At 46.3% G+C, this 20,228-nt stretch overlaps 1 protein-coding gene and 1 non-coding gene across 6 annotated transcripts in view; one reads left to right on the top strand and one right to left on the bottom strand.

Annotated features, from left to right (window-relative positions):
* The window catches only part of SNX29 (sorting nexin 29), a 617,391-nt gene that overhangs the window by 312,745 nt on the left and 284,418 nt on the right, over positions 1 to 20,228 (top strand). The window contains exon 17 of one of the 5 annotated variants that reach the window (XM_033236486.1): positions 3,075 to 3,224. The exons of the other annotated variants lie outside the window; for them this stretch is intronic. Within the exon in view, the coding sequence (XP_033092377.1) occupies positions 3,075 to 3,170 (96 nt within the window). The 3' untranslated portion in view covers positions 3,171 to 3,224. Of the gene's footprint in view, positions 1 to 3,074; positions 3,225 to 20,228 lie in introns of those variants that run through there. 5 annotated transcript variants of the gene reach the window in all.
* Positions 14,959 to 15,085, bottom strand: LOC117098204. The gene has a single exon (XR_004443251.1). It is a non-coding gene; the product is annotated as a small nucleolar RNA ACA64 (small nucleolar RNA).

The following is a 20,228-nucleotide window of genomic DNA, read 5'->3' as shown; positions in this document are numbered from 1 at the left end:
GTTCTGTTCCTCTGGGGAACAAAGGTGCTAAGGTGAGGACTCCGTCAGACCAGTGCAGCCCAGCAAGGGCGCCTGCTTTGCAGGGTCCACAAAGGCATTGAGTGCTGGGTCCAGGCACTGCTCTCCGTGGAGATTCTCGACCTGTGGGGCTGCTGGGCAGCGTGTAGGGTGGGGTCGGGTGGGGGTGCAAGAAGACAGTGATTGGGTGTTTGAGCCTCTGAGCCAGGTGCCACTAGTTCATTCGTGGGCCGCGTGGTTGGATGATGTATTTCAGTGTTTATCAGATGCCTGCTTTCTGCATGAGCAACAGCAAGAACAGAGGCTGAATACAAGGAAAGCATTGGCAGGCACTGAAAGGAGACTCACAGGTTGGAACAGAGTGGAGGAGGGGAGAAAGGTGGTACTGTGGCTGTGTCCTGGCTGTGTCATCACCTGCTTTGCTTTGACCATGTGAAAGTCTCATCTCCTGCTGTGCTGCCCTCAGCTGGGATGTGTGGAGAGGATCAGGTCATGTGGGCAGTTACTGCAGGGTTCACCTGCCTGGCTGTTCTGGCCAGCTGTGAGAGGATGAGTGTGGAACTACCAAACGGGAGGGCTCAAGGTTCAGGCATGAAGGCGTGAAGACCTAAAGTCAATGCCATAAAGCCCTCTTTAAATGGGCTGGTCTCAATTCACCTTAGGTGACCTTAGGTGACCTTAGGCGATCCATCGCCTTGGCCTCCTAAAGTGCTGGGATTACAGGTGTGAGCCACTGCGCCTGGGATTACAGGTGTGAGCCACTGCGCCTGGGATTACAGGTGTGAGCCACTGCGCCTGGGATTACAGGTGTGAGCCACTGCGCCTGGGATTACAGGTGTGAGCCACTGCGCCTGGGATTACAGGTGTGAGCCACTGCGCCTGGGATTACAGGTGTGAGCCACTGCGCCTGGGATTACAGGTGTGAGCCACTGCGCCTGGGATTACAGGTGTGAGCCACTGCACCTGGCCCACAGTTAAGTCTTAACTAGAGCTCAGAGCATCCTGGTGGAAATTAGATTAGATAGCTAATTAGAAATTAGATTAGATAGCTAATAAGAGCACATGAGTTCGGTAGAGGAGGCACACTTTCCTCTGGCCCTCAGTGTTAGCAGGAAGTATAGCTTGGAGAGCCTGGGGAGGCCATTGAGTAATAGATGGTGCCAACTCAGTTCATGCACACACATTGAGCGCCTTCTCAGTGTCCAGCCCTTAGCTTCCTTTCTCCTCCCTTCGTGACTTTTCCTAGCCTGGGAGTAGCCGTGTTGATGGTTGTAGGAGATGAGCCAAGAAGTTGTGAGGTTGAAACGGAGACATCCCTGAAACGGCATTCACTACCCTAGATGGAGCTTTTGTTTTTTTTTTGTTTTTTTTTTTTTTAAGACAGAGTCTCACTCTGTTGCCAGGCTGGAGTGCAGAGGCGTGATCTTAGCTCGCTGCAACCTCTGCCTCCTGGGTTCAAACGATTCTCCTGCCTCAGCCTCCTGCGTAGCTGGGACTATAGGCATGCGTCACCATGCCCAGCTAATTTTTGTATTTTTAGTAGAGATGGAGGTTTCACCATGTTGGTCAGAATGGTCTCAATCTCTTGACTTTATGATCCACCCACCTCAGCCTCCCAAAGTACTGGGATTACAGACGTGAGCCACTTGCAGAGCGACTTCTTGTGGATGAGGCAGACGTGCCTGTTCTGATCGTCAGGACACAGGATTGAAGTGCAGAGGTGGGGTTATACCCACACACCTTGAGCCGTGTCTTTGACAGCAGCTCTGCCGAGGTTGGCACCTAACCACAGCTTCTTTAGATCATTCCTCGCCGCTTCTTAGAGACTGTTAGTGATGCTCAGAATTTCTGCTGTTAAATTCCCCATCCTTCTTGAAATTCTAAGACATCAGAAGAGAAACAATTGTTCTCACCAGGGTTTTGAAGAGAAAGTATGTTGAACACATCCAAGATAGATCTCTTCTGAGTCTCTTGCTTCTTTACCTCTTTTAAGTACATTTCCTTTGGTGTGGACTCAGCTTCAGAGATGTTCTATTCTTTTTCAGCAGTTGCCTTCACAACAATGTGACATGTTGGCGACATTTGGACTTTGGGCCTGCATCACTTTGTCGCTGCCTTCTGCAGCCTGGTGACTTAGAAAGCACATGTATCGCATGTCAGACTGAGTTCAGATTTGCCACTTACTGCCATATGTTCCTGGACACAGCCCCTAACCTCTCTAAGCCTCAAGTTCTCCATTAGTGAAATGCAGGCAGTCGTACCTGCGAGTGGGTTTGTTTTGGGAATGGCACATAAAGAACCCAGCTGAGTGCCTGCAGTATACAGGAGGTGTCTCTGTGCTTCCTCTTCTCCCCTCTGTCCTGACTTCCTTTGGAGGGCTTCCCTCTCCACCATAGCATGCTGTCTGGGTGGGACAGTACATCCAAGTGCTTTGCCCTGGTTTTGGTTCAGGGCTGGGCACATGACCTGAGCTAGGCCAATGGGGGTTTAACGCTGAAGGTATATAAGAATGCAGCAATGCTTGGGAGGCCATTTATTCAATAGCAATTAACAATAAGCATTTATTCAATAGACTACTAGCAATGAGTCTGGTAAGACTCCAGTGGTTTTCTGTGTTGAACCTGCCAGAATTGCTCTGGTTTCAGTTCCTTTTTCTTTTTTTTTTTTCTCTTGAAACAGAGTCTCATTCTGTCACCTAGGCTGGAGTGCAGTGGCACAATCTCGGCTCACTGTGACCTCTGCCTCCCAGGTTCAAGCAATTCTCCTGCTTCAGCCTCCCAAATAGCTGAGATTACAGATGCGTGCCACCACACCCGGCTAATTTTTTATATTTTTAACAGAGATGGGTTTTCACCATCTTGGCCAGGCTGGTCTCAAACTCCTGACCTCAGGTGATCCACCTGCCTCGGCCTCCCACAGTGATGGGATGGATTATAGGCGTGAGCCACTGTGCCTGGCCCCAGTTACTTTTCTGAGCCCGATTTCCCCACTTTTCTGCCTGTTTATAGTGAATTCTATTTTAGGTTAGAATCTGTTTTTTTTTTTTTCTTTTACAGGACCTTGGGATCAGTTACACTGCCAGTGCTTGCCTCATAAATTGGCACCAATGGGTTCCAACACTTTCCATGTGTCCAGGGGTCATTTTTATATGACAACAGCATGAGCTTTTCAATAAAATACTGGATTTTTGTATAAGGACTTTTGCTTTTGTTGACCAGCGGCGCCCTCACTTACATAAAGCTTTGTATCGGTATGTAATTCAGTTCTCCTTCCGCTCACTGTTTACCAGGGCTTAGCTCCCTCGTGCTGCCTTCAGGCTCTCCCAGGTCTTGCTTGCTGGCACTGTTTTCTAGCTGTTTGCCCCACTTGTGTATCTTCTCCTTCAATATTGCCGGTCCATCCTCTGCAAACAGAACTTTACTTCCTTCCATATGGCAGGGCTCGGCTAGCTGTTGATTGATTTTTAAAATTATAAGACACTTATCATTTACTGTCTGAGTGTAGTTAGTCCCTGAATTTTTCTCATAGGTAAAATAATGGTGTATTAGCAACATTTGTTCTCATTATAATGGCAGTGTTGCTATTAATGGAAAAGTAAGCTTAAACATCAAGCTGGTAAAAAATACACTCATAATCACATGCTGTAGATAACTGTGAATGTGATCATCATTTTAATAAACTGTAAACATTCCAGAAGCAGCCAGCACCTTGGGAGCAGTTACACCACCAGTGTTTGCCTCATAAATTGGCACCAATGGGTTCCAACACTTTTGACTTGTCCAGGAGTCATTTTTATATAAGAGCAGCATGGGCTTTTCAGTAAAATACTGGATTCTGTATCAGGACTTAGGATAAAAAACTCTGAGCTGAGATGTGCATTAAACTGATACTCAAAGTGAAAGGTATGATGTGACTCTTTTTTTTTTTTTTTTTAATGGAGTCTCACTGTTGCCCAGGCTGGAGTACAGTGGTATACGATCTCGGCTCACTGCACCCTCTGCCTCCCTGGTTCAAGCGATTCTCCTGCTTCCCCCTCCGTAGTAGCTGGGATTACAGGCATGTGCTACCATGCTCAGCTAATTTTTGTATTTTTAGTAGAGACAGGGTTTCACCAAATTGACCAGGCTGGTCTCAAACTCCTGACCTCAAGTGATCTGCCCACCTCGGCCTCCCAAAGTGCTGGGATTACAGGTGTGAGCCACCATGCCTGTCCTTTTTTTTTTTTTTTTTTTTTTAAATCACATGAAACTGAGTGGATTGAGACCAGGCTCTTACCTCATATAGTTTGATTACGAAGCAAAACTGAGTGTTTAAGTGCCTCCTATGTATCAGTGAAAAAGGGTAAGAAGTTATAGTTTCTAGCAGGATAGGTGTAATTCCCACTAAAGTGTGAATGACTAACAGGGCTAAACCTCCAAGGAGTTCTTAAAATCTTTTTGTTACGTAAAAGTTGAAACATACACAGATATAAATGAGTGTAATGAGCTTCTATGTACCCATCACCTGGCTGTAGCTGTTAGTAACTCCTGGCCAATCTTGCTTCATCTGTATCTTGTCCCACCCCTCAAACCTCAGCCTCTCATGGTATTTTGAAGAAAATTCCAGATTCCATATTATTACATTCCTGAGTATTTCAGAATCTATCTTTAAAAGATAAGAGCTCTTTTAAAAACCCCACATTACTGCAATACCATAGTCACACTTTAAAAAGCCTGTTAAAGAAGGGTCATGCTAGTCCCAGTGATTCTCAGGTTGGAGTGTCAGGGAGAGGCGCTTCTTTAAGAAGGTCTTTCAGGGGGCCCCTGGCTCACTCTTTCTCATCCCCAGCTTCCCGAACAAGGAACTGGAGCATCTCATTTACGCAAGATGGCTAAGCTCAGAGCTTTTCTGCCTCTTGGATGTGCCCTTTGCTTGGCTGCCTGCCTTGACTTTAGTTAACAACACAGGTCAGCAGCACAGCTGCACAGGCCCTGGGAAAGTGAGGGATTTGAGGATGAGGACGTGTGACCCAGCCTGCAGGCTTCACCAGCGCATGAATTTCCAGCCTCCAGCGTGGTCTCCTTTACAAATGGACTCCTTACGTAACAAAGGTCTCTCCAGGAGGAGGAGGCAGGCTGTATCTCACACAGGTGTCTCTGTTTTTTTAAAAATACGTATATATTTTACTGGTAAAGAACAGGCAAAAGAGCATAAAGAACTTCCATATACTCATCACCCTACTTCAATAGTTATCAACTCTTCGCCAGTGTTGTTTCATCCACTTACCCTCCTGTTTCCCCAGTATCACGTAGGGTTTGGAAAGAAATCCGAAGCACAATGTTGATTTTGCCCCTAAGTGGTTGGGAATATATTAGTAGTAAACTACCAGGGCTCTCTTTTTAAAACAGAAAAAACTCTGTAGGATCATTATCACACCAAAAGTTGGCAGTAATTCTTTGGTATTGTCAAGGATCTGGTGAGTGTTCACATTTGCAGTTTAAACAGATGTTTGAGTCAGGATCCTAGTAAGGTCCCCACCTCACGATTAGTGACGGATCTCTTGAGTCTCTTTTAATCTGTGTGTTCTGTCACCTGTGTCTCCTTGCCTTTCCCTTTCTTCCTTACCTGTCATTTATTAGTTGAAGAACCTGGGTTGTTGATCCTGGAGAATTTCTCCCACCAGTGCTTTTTGAGAGTCTATTATGTGTGTGGTATTCAGTGGCCTGTTGGGTTTTTTGTGACATTTTATGAAAAGCAGCTATAGATATTGATGTTACAGCCTGGGCAATGTAGTGAGACCCTGTACTGACAAAACAATGTTTTTTTAACTAGCTGGGTGCAGCAGCATGCCTGTGGTCCCAGCCACTCGGGAGGTTGAGGCAGGAAGATTGCTTGAGCCCAGAAGGTCAAGGCTGCAGTGAGCTATTGAAGGAGGAGGTGGGACTTGACTCCAGAGGTGGGACTCAGACACTGGACCACACTGACCACTAGCTAAAACAGGGCTGGGTGGAAGCAGCTTTCCATCAGACATGCTTGTGGAATGTCAGTCTATCATCGTCATGGCAACATCCAGGAGTTACCGCTCCTTTCCATGGCAATGACCCAAAAGTTAATACTTCCTCTCTAGAAATTTCTGCATAAACGACCCCTTAATCTACACGTAATTAAAAGTAGGTACAAATGTGACTGCACAACTGCCCCGAGCTGCTGCCTTCTGTCTACGGGTCACCCTGCTCTGCAGGAGCAGTCCCGGAGCTGTCACTCCACTGGAGCTGTGACACCGCTGCTTCGATAAAGCTGTTTTCTACTACCTCCAGCTTGCCCTTGAGTACTTTCCTGGGCACAACCAAGAACCCTTGCAGGCTAAGCCCTTTTTTGGGAGCCCATCAGTCCTGCATCACTATGATGGCGCCACTGTACTCCAGCCTAGGTGACAGAGTGAGACGTCTCCAAAACAAACAGACAAGCAAAAAAAGATAACGTAATAGCAGTTGGGGCAAATTGAGGGGCTATTCTATTTTTAGGCACTGTGTTAATTGCATTATATGGACTGTCTGATTCGTTGTTCTCTGCAGACCTATAGATGAGGAAGCCGAGGGTTGGAAGGGCTAAGTCACCTGCCTGAGGTCACAGGGCTAGCATGGGTAGAAGCAAGATTTGACCCCTTGACTGACCCCAGAGTTGGTACTCTTCCCATCACCCTCTGTGGCCTTCTCTGTACCTGACTAGAAATAGGAATCGGGCCTGCCTTGCCTGCTAGCTCTAACTTTTAGTTCTAAGCAAGCCAGGAAAATGAACTCAGTGATAAACATGCTGGCTATTAGCTTGTCAAGAACTAGGGAACGATGGAAGCGATGAGGAGGGAGAATGGAAACAGATTCTGGCTGGCGACACGGTTTCTGATGTGAGCACTTACTGGGTAAACAGCCATGTGCTGCCTCGGATGGCAGGGCCCCTTCTGATGCCTCTTGTGCCCACTGGGTGTCCCCATCTGCTCCTGTGTGCTGGGGTTATCCGCCTGTGCAGCAGAAGGAAAAGGGTCCGCTGTTGGCACTGTCTTCTTCTCAATGGCTCTTCCTTCTTGCCACCTCTTCCTTGGCCTCTCAGTGACCTGTTTGCGTTTCCCTGGGGTGTGTTCAGGTGCAGGTCACAGTCGTGCCTCTGTGCAGGCATGCTCGCGCCCCCAGCTTTGTAGTGTCTATCTTTGCTGATCTTTTGATTTCTCTCACAGAACCTTGGATACCTCGTTTCCCATTTCATGGCGAGGTCGCCACCCTCTCCGGTGGCAGTGCCGGGCCCTGATCTTTGCTGTGTCTCCACCCCATGTGTTCTGTTTCGCTTCCATTTCTGCTGAAGCTTCATTTCCGGTTGTGCCTCTGATCTGGAAGTCTGGAGTACTTGCGAATGAACAGATGAACTTCCTTAGAGAAACACTTGGAAAATGATCCAATAGTCCTTTTTTGGGCGATAGATAAAAATACTTGTAATTATAGTGGCTGGTTTTCAGCTTTTCAGACCCACACTATTTTGGGCCTGTTTTATATTTGCCTTCCTCTTTGAGGCGGGAAGTGGCTTCAAGAAGCCAGAAGGAGTCCTATGGCCTTGATGGAAGCGAGTAAAAGAGATGTCGTCCTGTCAAGGTTGGGCTCAGAGTTCAGAATACACCTGGGGAAGGGACAGGGCTGTCTTGAATGCTGCATGAGCTCAGCCTGCTGGCAACGTCAAGGGCTCATCACTGGCAGTGTGGAGCTGGAGAAACTGGGGGTGCGGGGAGAGTGAAGATCGCCGAGACAGGGAGGAGGGAGGGACTTGTGGCATTTAATGCATGTAGATGGACAATGACAAACTACTCCGGACCCAGTCTGCTTGTTCCATTTCTTTTTCTGCTTAAAACTTGCCAGTGGCTCACTTTCGCCCTTAGGTTCCTGTAAAAGTAACATGTACACATGTTAAAGTAAGCCTTTTTGCTATGTTCTTGCCTTCCCACTCTGAGCATGTTTTCCTTTCTCAAATGCACGTGTTCTCACTGCAGACCTTTACACAGGCAGATATAAGGTCCCACCTGGAATCCTGTTCTTTTTTCATGAACCTTGTCTGTCCATTTTCCCTGGCTGACTTCCGATCTTTCACATCTCATCCTGGAAGCCTTCTCGAATCACCCTACTGTACTCCTGAAGACTGGGTTCATTTTGCCCCAGGTGTCCTGCACGTCCTTTGTGTCACCTCTCTTAATCCTGCTAGTACGGTGTCGTGAATATGCCCCACTTACCTGTGTTCATTCTTCATGACCTCTGGTACCTGGTTGATGCTTGTATCATTGAATAAATAGTTTTTTTTGGTTGCAGAATAAAAAAGTTTGGCTCAGGCTGTCCGTGACAAAGACTGTGTTATTTATCAAGGTCTGTCTCATTTTTCTTTTTGTAGACACATAGGACAGATGCATTTCCTAGTCTCCTTTATGGGTAGCTTGGGACTATGTGACTCGTTTTGGCCAATGGGTTGAAAGTAGAGGTGATGAGTGTTATCCTAGACTGAGGCATAGGAGAGTGGGAATGAGATTTCTTGGTTCTTGCTCCCCTGCCATGGTGATTCTGGAAGCCGTGTGTTCCATGATGCATAGCTAGAAAATGACACTAGCCTGGATTCCTGAGTCACTGCTTGGAGGAGAGTTGCTCTGTTGTGTTGCCGGATCTACTATAGACTTTGTAAGAGCAAGGATTGACTGGTATCTGCTCAGCTTGTTATTACCACTGAGTCGAGCCTGTCGTGGTAATCTCGAGGAAGGGAATCCATTGGCCCAAGGAAAAGTCTGGCTTTAGCTGTGGCAAATGCTTGATACTTAAGCTGTGTTACCAGGCTCCTGTTTCTCTCTCTTTAGTGTGCTTTCCTCTTCCCTTTCCGGGTTGACATCATTTTTGGTAGGCGTATTATCCATTGTCATGGTGCTGATAAAGACATACCCAAGACTGGGAAGAAAAAGAGGCTTAATGGACTCACAGTTCCACATGGCTGGGGAGACCTCACAATCATGGCAGAAGGCAAGGAGGAGCAAGTCGTGTCTAACATGGATGGTGGCAGGCAAAGAGAGAGAGCTTGTGCAGGGGAACTCCCCCTTATAAAAGCATCAGATCTCGTGAGACTTACTCACTGTCACGAGAACAGCACGGGAAGGACCTGCCCCCATCCTTCCGTTACCTCCCATTGGTCCCTCCCACGACACGTGGGAATTGTGGGAGCTACAATTCAAGGTGAGATTTGGATGGGGACACAGGCAAACCATATCAATAGGTTTTCCTCCTCAGGGTCACACATGACTGTGATCACCCCTGGGCACACAGTTTTTCTTCCAGGTTCACATTCATAGGAAAAAGCAAGAGTCTGTCTCCATTCCTGTCAAAAACCTTACATTTACTCTGTAGAGTCAACTTAGGTTCCATTCTTTCTTTTCAGCTGATCACAGGATCTGGCTGGTGCTAAGACAGGGAAGAGCTCCATTGAGACATGGAGAAGGGAGGTTGGGGAGAGGGATGGATCCCCAGATGAAAACTGGGACTGTTGTTAGGGGAAGCGGATGCCATGGTGGCAGAAAACCAAGGTTCACTTCAGTGCTCAGTGCGTGAATGAATGGATGAGTGAGTGAGAGCCAGGTCAGTGGATATATTGAAGAATCAGCCCTCTCCCTTGTCTTGGGGGGCTCACAGCCTAGTAGCCGAGTTAGCATCATAAAATAATAATTTTTAGCAGCAAGAAATCAGTGAGTCAAAAGAAGAGGGAAATTGGCGCTGTCAGATCTGCTGGTGGAGGGGTTGTGGTTTGGGGTGTATTGGAGAAGATAGCGCAGAAATGTTCGTTTTGAAGCTGGGCTTTGCAGGTAGAATAGAACTTTGCCAGTGAGACAGGGTGGGGAAGGGCAGTCCAGATGGCAGGAACAGCAGGTGCGAAGGTTTGGCCACCTGGGCGTGTCAGGTGGCAACTGACTGATAGACCATAGAGTGAGACAGAGGCAAGACGCCTCCGTAGTTCCTTTTTTAGCACTGTTTGTCATTCCTACTAGAGAGTCTTTTAGGTTTCAGATGCTACAATTAATGTTTCTTTTTCTGAAAGTGGTAGGACTGGAAAGTTCTCCCTTTTCTCTGTCTTGATTCTCCCTACCACAGGTGCATGTGGAGAGCGGCACCTTCCTCCCATGGCCGCTCTTGGCCTTTGGATAGGAATTTCCTCCTAAGTCCCAGCCAGTCATTTCAGACCTGTTCCGGAAGGTAGAGTTTTGTCAGGTCGGTGGTGCAGAGAGGCTTCTGTTTCTTAAAGGTACCCTACTAGTCGATTGTCAGGGGTACTGCCAGAAGACTTTCAGCTTGAATGACTTGGAGCAGTTTGGCTTGGAAGACATCTTGTAAAAAGCGTTGCCTCCAGGTGCCCTGTCATTTTAGAAACATCTCCCCATATGTAATAGGGAGACTTAGGACTTTGCTTCTAATAGTGTGATATTCTTGTTTGTTTTATTTGAAGGATCTAAAATCTTCTGTCCCTTCCTTGTTCTCTTCCCCCGCGAGGCAGATACAAGGCACAGTGGCTCTAGTGTTAGCTAAGCTTGTAAGGATCAGAGGTTTTACTAACCTTGTTTAAGCTCTTCTGTAAGAATTGTTGCTAACGTTCAGCTGAGCAACTTTCTTATGTAGAATACATAGAAATTTTCACTAGAGTAGTTCACTCTTATTAATGAATGAATAATGAATAGACAAATTATTTAAATCCAAATTAATATAATTGACACCATTTAATAAGCACGTACTATGTGTCAAACACTGGGCAGGGGCGTCATATACATCTTTTTATTATTATGCATATATTTTCAAAGAGATGGGGTCTTGCTATGTTGGCCAGGCCGGTCTTGAACTCCTAGCCTCAAATGATCCTCCCACCTTGGCCTCCCAAAGTACTGGGGTTACAGGTGTGAGTCACCATGCCTGGCCCCATTATATGCATCATGTCATTTAATCTTCACGACAGCCCTGCAAGATAGGCGATGGTGGATACTGAGGCTCAGAAAGGTTGAGTAGAATATCCCAAGTTGCATAGTCAGCAAGTGGCAGAGCTGACATTTGGACCCAGTTCTGATAACAGCGGTGACTGCTTTCCTGCTCTTCAGACAGTGTGTTCATTTCTGAAGATTAGTCGGCCCGAGGTAGAGGTTAAGCTCATCGTTTCTGTTTCCTGACACATTTTATGACTGTCTTCTAGTGGAAGACTTTTCTAAAGCCTGAAAGAGACTTGAAATTGGACTTGGAACGACTTTGAGGTTTTGTAGCTTCTCCTGATTCATTACAGTGTGAATTAGCTAAATGAATTATTTAGCTCAGCTAATAGGGTGATTTGATCCAATAGCTTGGTAGAAAGAACATATTGAACGTTTTTATTTAATCTACTTTGGGGGCATATTTGAATGGATTAAAAAATAAAGTACAAAGAATCCTTTTTATCAATTAATTTTGAGCCATTCTGTTCTTTGGGAAAGCTGCAGATATCTTTCTCAGTGATTGTGAAAATCCTTATCAGGCTGGCAAGCTTGCGTTCATTCAGTGCTTACAGAGTGCCAGACATATTCCTAAGCACTTTATTTATCTCATGTGATCCTTATAACCACTCTGTGTGGTGGTATTACTCTCATTCCCACTATACAGAGGAGGAAACTGAAGTGTAGTAAGCTTACTGATGGTCAGGGTCACGTAGGTGTTCAGATTCCAGACCTGAAACTCTCAGCCACTCTCTGGGGAGAACTTTGAATCCAAACACCGGGAGATGACGATCTGTCCCCACTCTTGGTCAGAATGTGAGAATCGAAATCCTGGCTCTAGGCGCATGCCTGGGCCCTGTCACCCGACCTCTGTGAGCCTCAGATGTCTGCATCTGTGGCCTGGCAATCATCATTTCCAATGTATAGCGTTTATAGATCAAGCAGGGAATTGTATGCATGGCCGCCTGTCACCCCTCATCTCTCGGGTGAGGTGCCTGCTGTGGTGGGGAACCCTCTTGTCTCATTTACCTGTTTTGGGGACAGACATTGTCACTCTCAGTGGAACAGCCCTCAACCCTGTCATGCACAGGGTCGCTGGAAATCTCTCGTTCCTCCCTCCTCCGATGGGCTGAGAATGGCCTGCTATGCTTATTCAGGGAGAATGAGTCTTGTTGGTTTCTAAAGACTCACCCTTTCTACTCCCAGGCCTGGGAAGTCTACAGTCACCTGCCTCCTTCCGCTGTCTGCCTGCAGCATTCTGGGCAGCTGTGGGCTCATGCTGCCGCCGCCATCACGGCTGCCGCCGCCATCACGGCGATTCCCTGCTAGCTGGTCCCGCCTCCCTGCCCTTTGTCTATGCTCAGTGGGGAGCACAGTTCGTCTCTGGGTAGGTTCAGGTCATTTCAGTCACAGCCCAGACCTGTCTATGTCCCCAGGCTGGCTCCCTGCCTCCCTACTGGCTGGCTGTCGCTTGGCTGAGGACTAGAGCTGCCCTGGACCTCTCTGGGCCTTTGTGTCCAGGCCTAACGCAGCTGGAGCCCCAGGGAAGAGATGACTGCCCCTTCCTGTATTAGCCTGTTTTCACGCTGCTGATAAAGACATATCCAAGACTGGGTAATTTATTTAAAAAAAAAAAAAAAGCTTAATGGATTCACAGTTTCACATGGCTGGGGAGGCCTCGCAATCATGGGAGAAGGTGAAAGGCACGTCTTACATGGTGTCAGGCGAAGAGAGAATGAGAACCAAGTGAAAGGGGTTTCCCCCTATAAAACCATCAGATCTTGTGAAATTTATTCTCTACCACGAGAACATTATGGGGTAAACTGCCCCAATGAGTCAGTTATCCCCATGGGTTCCTCCCACAACACATGGGAATTACGGGAGTTATAGGTCAAGATGAGATTTGGGTGGGGACACAGCCAAACCATATCACTTTCCATGTCCTTGCTTCTCCACTTCTACTCGTCCCAGGGTTGACTTTCCTAGGATGACAGGTAGTGGGGTCACTGGTTCCCTTTAAGGATACGCACACACCCCACCATGGGGCAGTGAAGCCAGCCTTCCAGGAGAAGTTGCCAGAATCCCTTAACATTCCTTCTCTTCCTACCAACCCAAGAACTTTTGCTTGCCAAGTCGCCCACCGCTTTCTTAGTTTTGTTTTTGAGAAAACACCTCTCACAACTTCCTTCATGGCTAATTTTTTCCCATCAGTATCCTGCTTTTTCTGCAGCTTCCGTTGACGAAGGTACATTTTACCTCTGGAACCGGTGGAGCAGAGAGCTGAATATACCCTGTTTCCTCGGGCTTCCTTGGAGTGACTCACAGGTTCCATTTTCAGTACCGAAAACTCAGCTTTGCCAGGGCAAACTCTCAGCAACTCTTTTACAGTGACAAGCACTTTAGAAAAGTTTCAATTCACTTATTTCTCTGGGTCACACAGGCAACTCTGCCCTGTTTTGAGCAAAGACTGTTTCTTTAGCAAAGGATATTGAAATTGGGTTCTTTTTTTTCCCCACTCCCTTTAAGTAGTTTTTTTTTTTTTAATCCATTTTTAAGGTAGAGAAGGGAGATGAGTCTTATAAAAACTTGAAAACTGTCTTTCGACAAAGACCAACTTCTGTGCACCAGCACTTTCATCTCCAGGTGCCTGAGATTAACGTTTCCAAAAATGAATCTTTTAAACTCAGTTCTTCTCCTCAAAATGAAATATGTTCTATGGTAACAACCCAGTTCCTACTATGTAATATGTAGAAATCATTTTCCCTTTGTCAAGAAAACTAGATTTAAATGCTAAAATATTATCTTTTTGTCTTCTTGAAAAAATTTTCTTCTTTTGGTGGTAAAATGCTTTTAAAATTCATGGAAAATCCTCCCCTTCCTGTGCTCTGGCTCAGGAGGAGAGTAAGATGTCAGATCTCAGTTTCTCTGTAAGTATCATAATGACTGCCTTCCTGGTGTTAGAGGTTTGAACTGCTGTGATGGCGTGTATTTTAAAGCAAAGTGGTGGTCAATTTTGATGAAAAGTGATAAAATCGAGTGGATAAAATTGGCTTTCAGCAATTAGAATGCTCTGCACCTGTAATTTTGTGCCCATGGCCCTTATATATGTGGGGGGAAGAAAGAAATTTCCTACAATTTTTTTTGACACATCAGAATTATAACAATTTGTTTTTGGTATAGCACTTCACATTTCTTGATCATTCCTAGGCCAGCAGACTTTTTTCTATAAAGGGATGAATACTAAAATCTTTCGGTGTTGTGGGCCATGTGATCCCCTGCCATTGAAGCACTGAAACAGCCCAAGACAATTTGTAAACATGGTTGAATGCCAATAAAACTTTACCAAAACAGGCAGGGGGCCAGTGGGTCACATTGTGCCAATCCCTAATGCAGGTACTTCTCCTACTTAATGATGGTGGGGATGCTGACAGGGATGATTATGCCATTAGTATCAGCTGCTGTTTTGAGTGCCTGTTATGGGCCAGACAGTAGATATATTTACTGCTCATAAATACTTTAATGAAGGGTAAACATGGTTAATGAAAGGTAGACATGGCTGTCACCACTTAACAAAGGACAAAAGTGAGGCCCAGCTAGGTCAAGTGACTTGCTCTATGCCAGGGTTCTCAACCCCAACACTATTGACATTTTGGGCCACAGAATCCTTTGTCATGGGGCCATCCTGTGTGTAGTAGGATGTTTCATGGCACGCCTAGCTGCTGCCCACTAGATGCTGGTGGCACCCCCTTCCCCCCAGCTGTGATAATCACAAATGTCTCCAGATGTGGCCACGTCTCTGGGATCAAAATCCCTGCTGGTTGAGAACCACTCCTCTAGGATGTACCACTTTTTTCCCCCCTGCTGTGGAGGGAAGACAGGGTTAGGGGTCGGAGGCTGGAGACAAAGGCAGATCGCACCAGCAGCTGCACTGGGGTGGAGGCCACGGCATCCGCTGGGGCCTGAGTTTCACCGCCACACACGGGGCAGTGTGTGGTGAGCTGAGGCCCTGGAGGCTCTGGGCATTGAATCTCGCCTGCAGCCGTGGCCAAAGCCCAGGGGTGATTTTCAACCAATGCCAGTAGGATGTACCACTTCTCAATGTCAAAATCTGGGCTGGAAAAATGGTCTTTATGACTTTTTTTGTTGTTTATTGGTTTTGTTTTGTTCTACACAGAAATAATGACCGCCCCCAAGCCAAAACTGTTTACCTTGATGTGTGTATTCACTGCTCTCCTCCTCCGCATCCCTGGCTTCCTTCCCTTATCCTGGCCTCTTGTACTTGAAACTTGCTAAGAGAAATCTGAGGTGTCCTCAGCACCCCCTGTTGTGTGATGAAGATCACAGAGTTAAAAAACGATACCTGTGGGTGTTGACGGATGCGTTCATTTGACTGCATTAGTCATTACACAGTGTACACATACCTCATCTCTTTGTACATCTCGAATACATTCAGTTTTTATTTGTCAACTGTACCTCAGTAAGGCTGGGGGAAAATGTGAGCTGTGGAATGTCGTTGACTGGCTTCCAAGTCTGGCTCCACCTGTGTTTCACTGAACAGCTGTGGAAACCTTCCCAACTTTGCTGGACCTTACTTTGCCCCTCCAGAAAGTGGAATAGTAAGAGCACTTATGGGCCAGGTGCAGTGGCTCATGTCTGTAGTCCCAGCGCTTTAGGAGGCCCAGGTGGGCAGATCACTTGAGACCAGGAGTTCAAGACCAACCTGGCCAACATGGCAAAAGCCCGTCTCTACTAAAAATACAAAAAAATAACTTGGTGTGATGGTGCACATGTGTGATCCTGGCTACTTGGGAGGCTGAGGCAGGAGAATTGCTTGAACCCAGGATTTGGAGGTGGCAGTGAGCCGTGATTGTGCCACTGCACTCCAGCCTGGGCTACAGAGCGAGACTCTGTTTCAGAAAGAAAAGAAATAATAATAGTGCTTCTGTCATGGCATAATTGATGTGGAATCATCAATTCAAAGTGAACGCTCAGTGAATAACTGGTAACAGGATGATGACAATGACAATAATGATAACACAGATAAGTTCCTTAGACTTCTCGTCCCCTGGGTGGTTTTCTGCAGGGCTGATGTTTATTACCTTCTTCAAGGTTTCATACTTTGCAGAATCTTGAACAAGCCTGTGCGGATCATACCTTTCCTTGCAATGAACAAGTCTACGATCATGAGAAAGTTACTAACCTCTCTGAGCCTCAGTTTTCTCATCTGTAGAATGAGAATGGTAACAGTTCCTACCTCCTGGTGTTACTGTGAAGAATAAGTTAATATGTGTCTAACATTGAGAAGAATTTCTGGCCCTTAGTAAGGGCAATATATATGCATGTTGTGTGTTTCTAGATTTTCCTGACAATTAGAAGAGATGGCAAATATTCTCTTACTTTCCTCTCTAGAATAGACCAGGCATCCTCTGCTGCCTCCCATGGCTGGGAGGACCCTTGCTGCCTCTCACCAGCCAAGGATGGTTGGGTGAGGATGTCCCCAAGGGCCCAGGGGTGATGATGTGGGTATAGTGACAACAGTCACCGTTGCTTTCACATGTGGCGTGATTCCCATGTGCCTGGTGATATTTCAGGTTGTTAGCTACATTAACCTTATCATAATGCAATGAGGAAGCCAGGGAAAGCAAGGCTTTGATTCTTTTATTTATCCATTTATATAATAATTAGTTGATTCCTTTCTCTCCTCCAGAGAGGACCAATGAGTCTTTAAAAAAAAAAAAAAAAAAATAGGGCCAGGCGTGGTGGCTCATGCCTGTAATCCCAGCACTTAGAGGTCGAGGTGGGTGAACCACTTGAGGTCAGGAGTTCAAGACTAACGTGGCCAATATGGCGAGACCCACTCTCTACTAAAAATACAAAAGTTAGCTAGGTATGGTGGCACATGCCTGTAGTCCCAGCTACAGACGTGAAGGCTGAGGCAGAAGAATCGCTGGAACCTGGGAGGTGGAGCTTGCAGTGAGCCGATATCATGCTACTGCACTTCAGTCTGGGTGACAGAGCGAGAATCTGTTTCAAAAAAAAAAAAGCGTTACAAATTTACGTATTTAAACCTATTTGATGTTTTCCAGTTCATCACAGTAAATTTTTTTGTGATATTCAAGTTGTTCTATCTTCTGCCCATGGACGGTGTTTAGTCTGATTCCTGAATCCTCAGGAGTAGTTTTTGCCATCACGCTGGACATCAAAGCAAGGAAGCCGAGGTGTTCTAGGCCCTTCTTGTACTTCATGCCCCAGGCCTGGAAGCACCTGTTCCTCCAGGGGGCCCTGGCTTCTTGACTGGGAAAGGGTATTTAATTTTTTTTCTTTGAGACGGAGTCTTGCTCTGTCGCCCGGGCTGGAGTGTAGTGACGTGATCTTGGCTCACTGCAAGCTCCGCCTCCCGGGTTCACGCCATTCTCCCGCCTCAGCCTCCCGAGTAGCTGGGACTACAGGCGCCCTCCACCTCGCCCAGCTAATTTTTCGTATTTTTTAGTAGAGACCGGGTTTCACCGTGTTGGCCAGGATGGTCTCGATCTCCTGACCTCGTGATCTGCCCGTCTCGGCCTCCCATAGTGCTGGGATGACGGGCGTGAGCCCCCGCATCCGGCGGGGAAAGGTGTTTATACAGCATCATCTGGTTGGTGGGGCTCGTTGCTGCTGGGTTGATTATTGTTTCTAGGCCTTTTCAGTGTTCAGAGTTCGAAAATCTTTCCCTTTCTTCTTCCCCACCTGCCTCTTCCCTCCCTTTCCCCTACCCTATCCCTTCTTTTTTAGTAGACTATATATTATGATCCATATAGATATTTCTAATTCAAAATTTGAATTACGGATTTTTTTTTTTTTTACTTACCTACCTTGATTTCATATTTGTATCCTTTTTCTTACACTAGAAATCTCTTAATGGCATAAGTAAAATTCCTTTTTTTTTTCTTTAGAGATGGAGTCTTGCTCTGTCACCCAGGCTGGGGTGCAGTGGCGCCATCTTGGCTCACTGAAACCTCCATCTCCCTCGTTGAAGCGATTCTCCTGCCTCAATCTCCTGAGTAGCTGGGACCACAGGTGCATGCTACCACGCCCAGCTAATTTTTTGTATTTTAAGTGGAGGCAGAGCTTCACCATGTTGGCCAGGCTGGTCTTGAACTCCTGACATCAGATGATCTGCCTGCCTTGGCCTCCCAAAGTGCTGAGGTTACACGTGTGAGCCACTGCACCTGGCTGGGATAAATACAATTGCTTACGAGGTTTTGCTAATCTGGTGGCTGAATAATGTAATCTCCATATAGTTTTAATTTGCATTTCTCGAACATGAATGAAAAGAACCCTTTCTTGCCTCCCATCTTCCATCACTTTCTCCAACCAAGGCAGAGTTGATCACATTTTCCTTCATGTCCCCATAATGCCTTGGAGACAGTGCTCTGATATCATCGATCATCAGTGATCAGCTTGGTGGTTTCTCCAAGCTGTATATTTTACTCTGTATATTTTATTCTCTTTTTATCTTCCATTGTTTGGCATTGTGTTTTACCTTAGTGTTTATGAACGACTTAATAGTTTTGACAGTTTTTACTAGATCTGTTAACCTCAATCCCTTTTTAATTCCTGTGTAAGTGCTTTTCCCCAGCAGAGCAGCTAAAAAAAGAATGATGAGAGAGAATAGCAACACAAGAAAAACAAGCTGTTGAGAAAAAACAGATGTATACTTGTAACCCTGACTTCTCTTTGAGTTCCAGACACACGTTGCTCCAGCAGCCTTCATGACATCTCCATGGATTGTCTAAAGCAGGGTTTCCCAAACTCGGTCTTGATGACACGGACTGCGTAGCTCTTTGCTGTGGGAGGCTGTCCCGTGCGTTGCAGGGTGTTTAGTGACATCTCGCCACTAGCCTTACCTACTAGATGCTGGTGACATCTCCCTATCCCATTTGCGATAACCAAAAATGTCTCTCGACATTCCCTACTCTGCCCTTGGAAGCAAAAATATCCCTCCTTTGAGGACCACTGGTTTAAAGGCATCTCACACCGAATGAGGCCAGTGCAGAACCCAGTTCTTTCTCCTGACTTGCCCGTCTGCGGTTTTCTCCATCTTCCTATATGGCACCACCTTCCATTCAGCTAGCTAATCAAGTTAAACAGCCTGAGTCATCCTTGATTTCTCTCTTTCCCTCACTGTCTACATCTAGTCACTCAATGAGTTATATAGTTCCTTCTAAAATATCTCATAAAGCCAGCCATTGTTTTCTATCTGCGTTACTACCGCGAGTCTAACCTGCCATTTTCTCTTGCCGGGAGTACTACCTTTCGACTCCTTCCTGGACTCTGGAAGCTGATTCCAAATCCGCAGACACTCTGGTGTGCACCCACATCTCCTGCGTCACCTGTCACCACACTCCTCATTCTACTCTCCAGCCCCCTCAGCCTGCCTCTAGGAAGGGCCAGGGTCACTCCGCCCTCCAGGCCCATGTGTTTCCCATATTCCCTCTCCCCCAAATCTGCAGATGGTTGGCTTCTTGTCCTCCTGGTCTCCATTCAGTGTCACTGCGTCAGTGAGACCTTCCCTGGCAGTGCAGTCTGACCCGACTGTGCCTTCCATCTGGCTAATCCATCGTATTGCCCAGTTTTATTTTCTTGATTGAAATATCAGGATCCCCAGTCTTCTAGTTTACATCCCTGGTCTTCTAGTTTACATCGTGTTGGCTCTTTATGGTCCATCTCCCCTCTCGAATGTAACTTCCAGGAAGGTAGAGATCAAGCTTACCTTGCTTCCCTTTGAATCCTGACTTGGAGGATGGACTCTACATGAGACAGGCACTAAGAGACTGTGGCATGAACATTCTATTGTTTCTCTGAGGGGACTCCAGTCATGATTTACCTTGCCCTATGGACAGAGAAAGAAAGATTTTAGTCCTTCTCAGAGTCGAAGCTCTTTTACAGGCATCATCCCGACTACACTCGATAGTCACACTATCACTTTCCTCCTTACCTAACATTGCGGCTGCTGGTCGTCATCTCTTGTACCATGTTTAAAGAATATTGATCCTGAAGCTAAATTTGAATTATATACAAAAGAAAGATAATTTACTTAGAATCTGGTTCTGTCTCAATTCACAATGCAGGAAATGAACCAGTGCCTACGGTCCTTTCTTTATCGGAATCTAGAATGTGTGTGTGACCCAGAGATCTAAGACAGAGATGGGAAAATCTCTTTTGTAAAGGGCCAGAG

This window comes from Trachypithecus francoisi, unplaced genomic scaffold, assembly GCF_009764315.1.
Source record: "Trachypithecus francoisi isolate TF-2019V2 unplaced genomic scaffold, Tfra_2.0 Lachesis_group15, whole genome shotgun sequence".
Lineage (NCBI taxonomy): Eukaryota > Metazoa > Chordata > Mammalia > Primates > Cercopithecidae > Trachypithecus > Trachypithecus francoisi.
The sequence above is the reverse complement of the archived record's forward strand: the minus strand, read 5'-3'. Positions and strand labels throughout refer to the sequence as shown.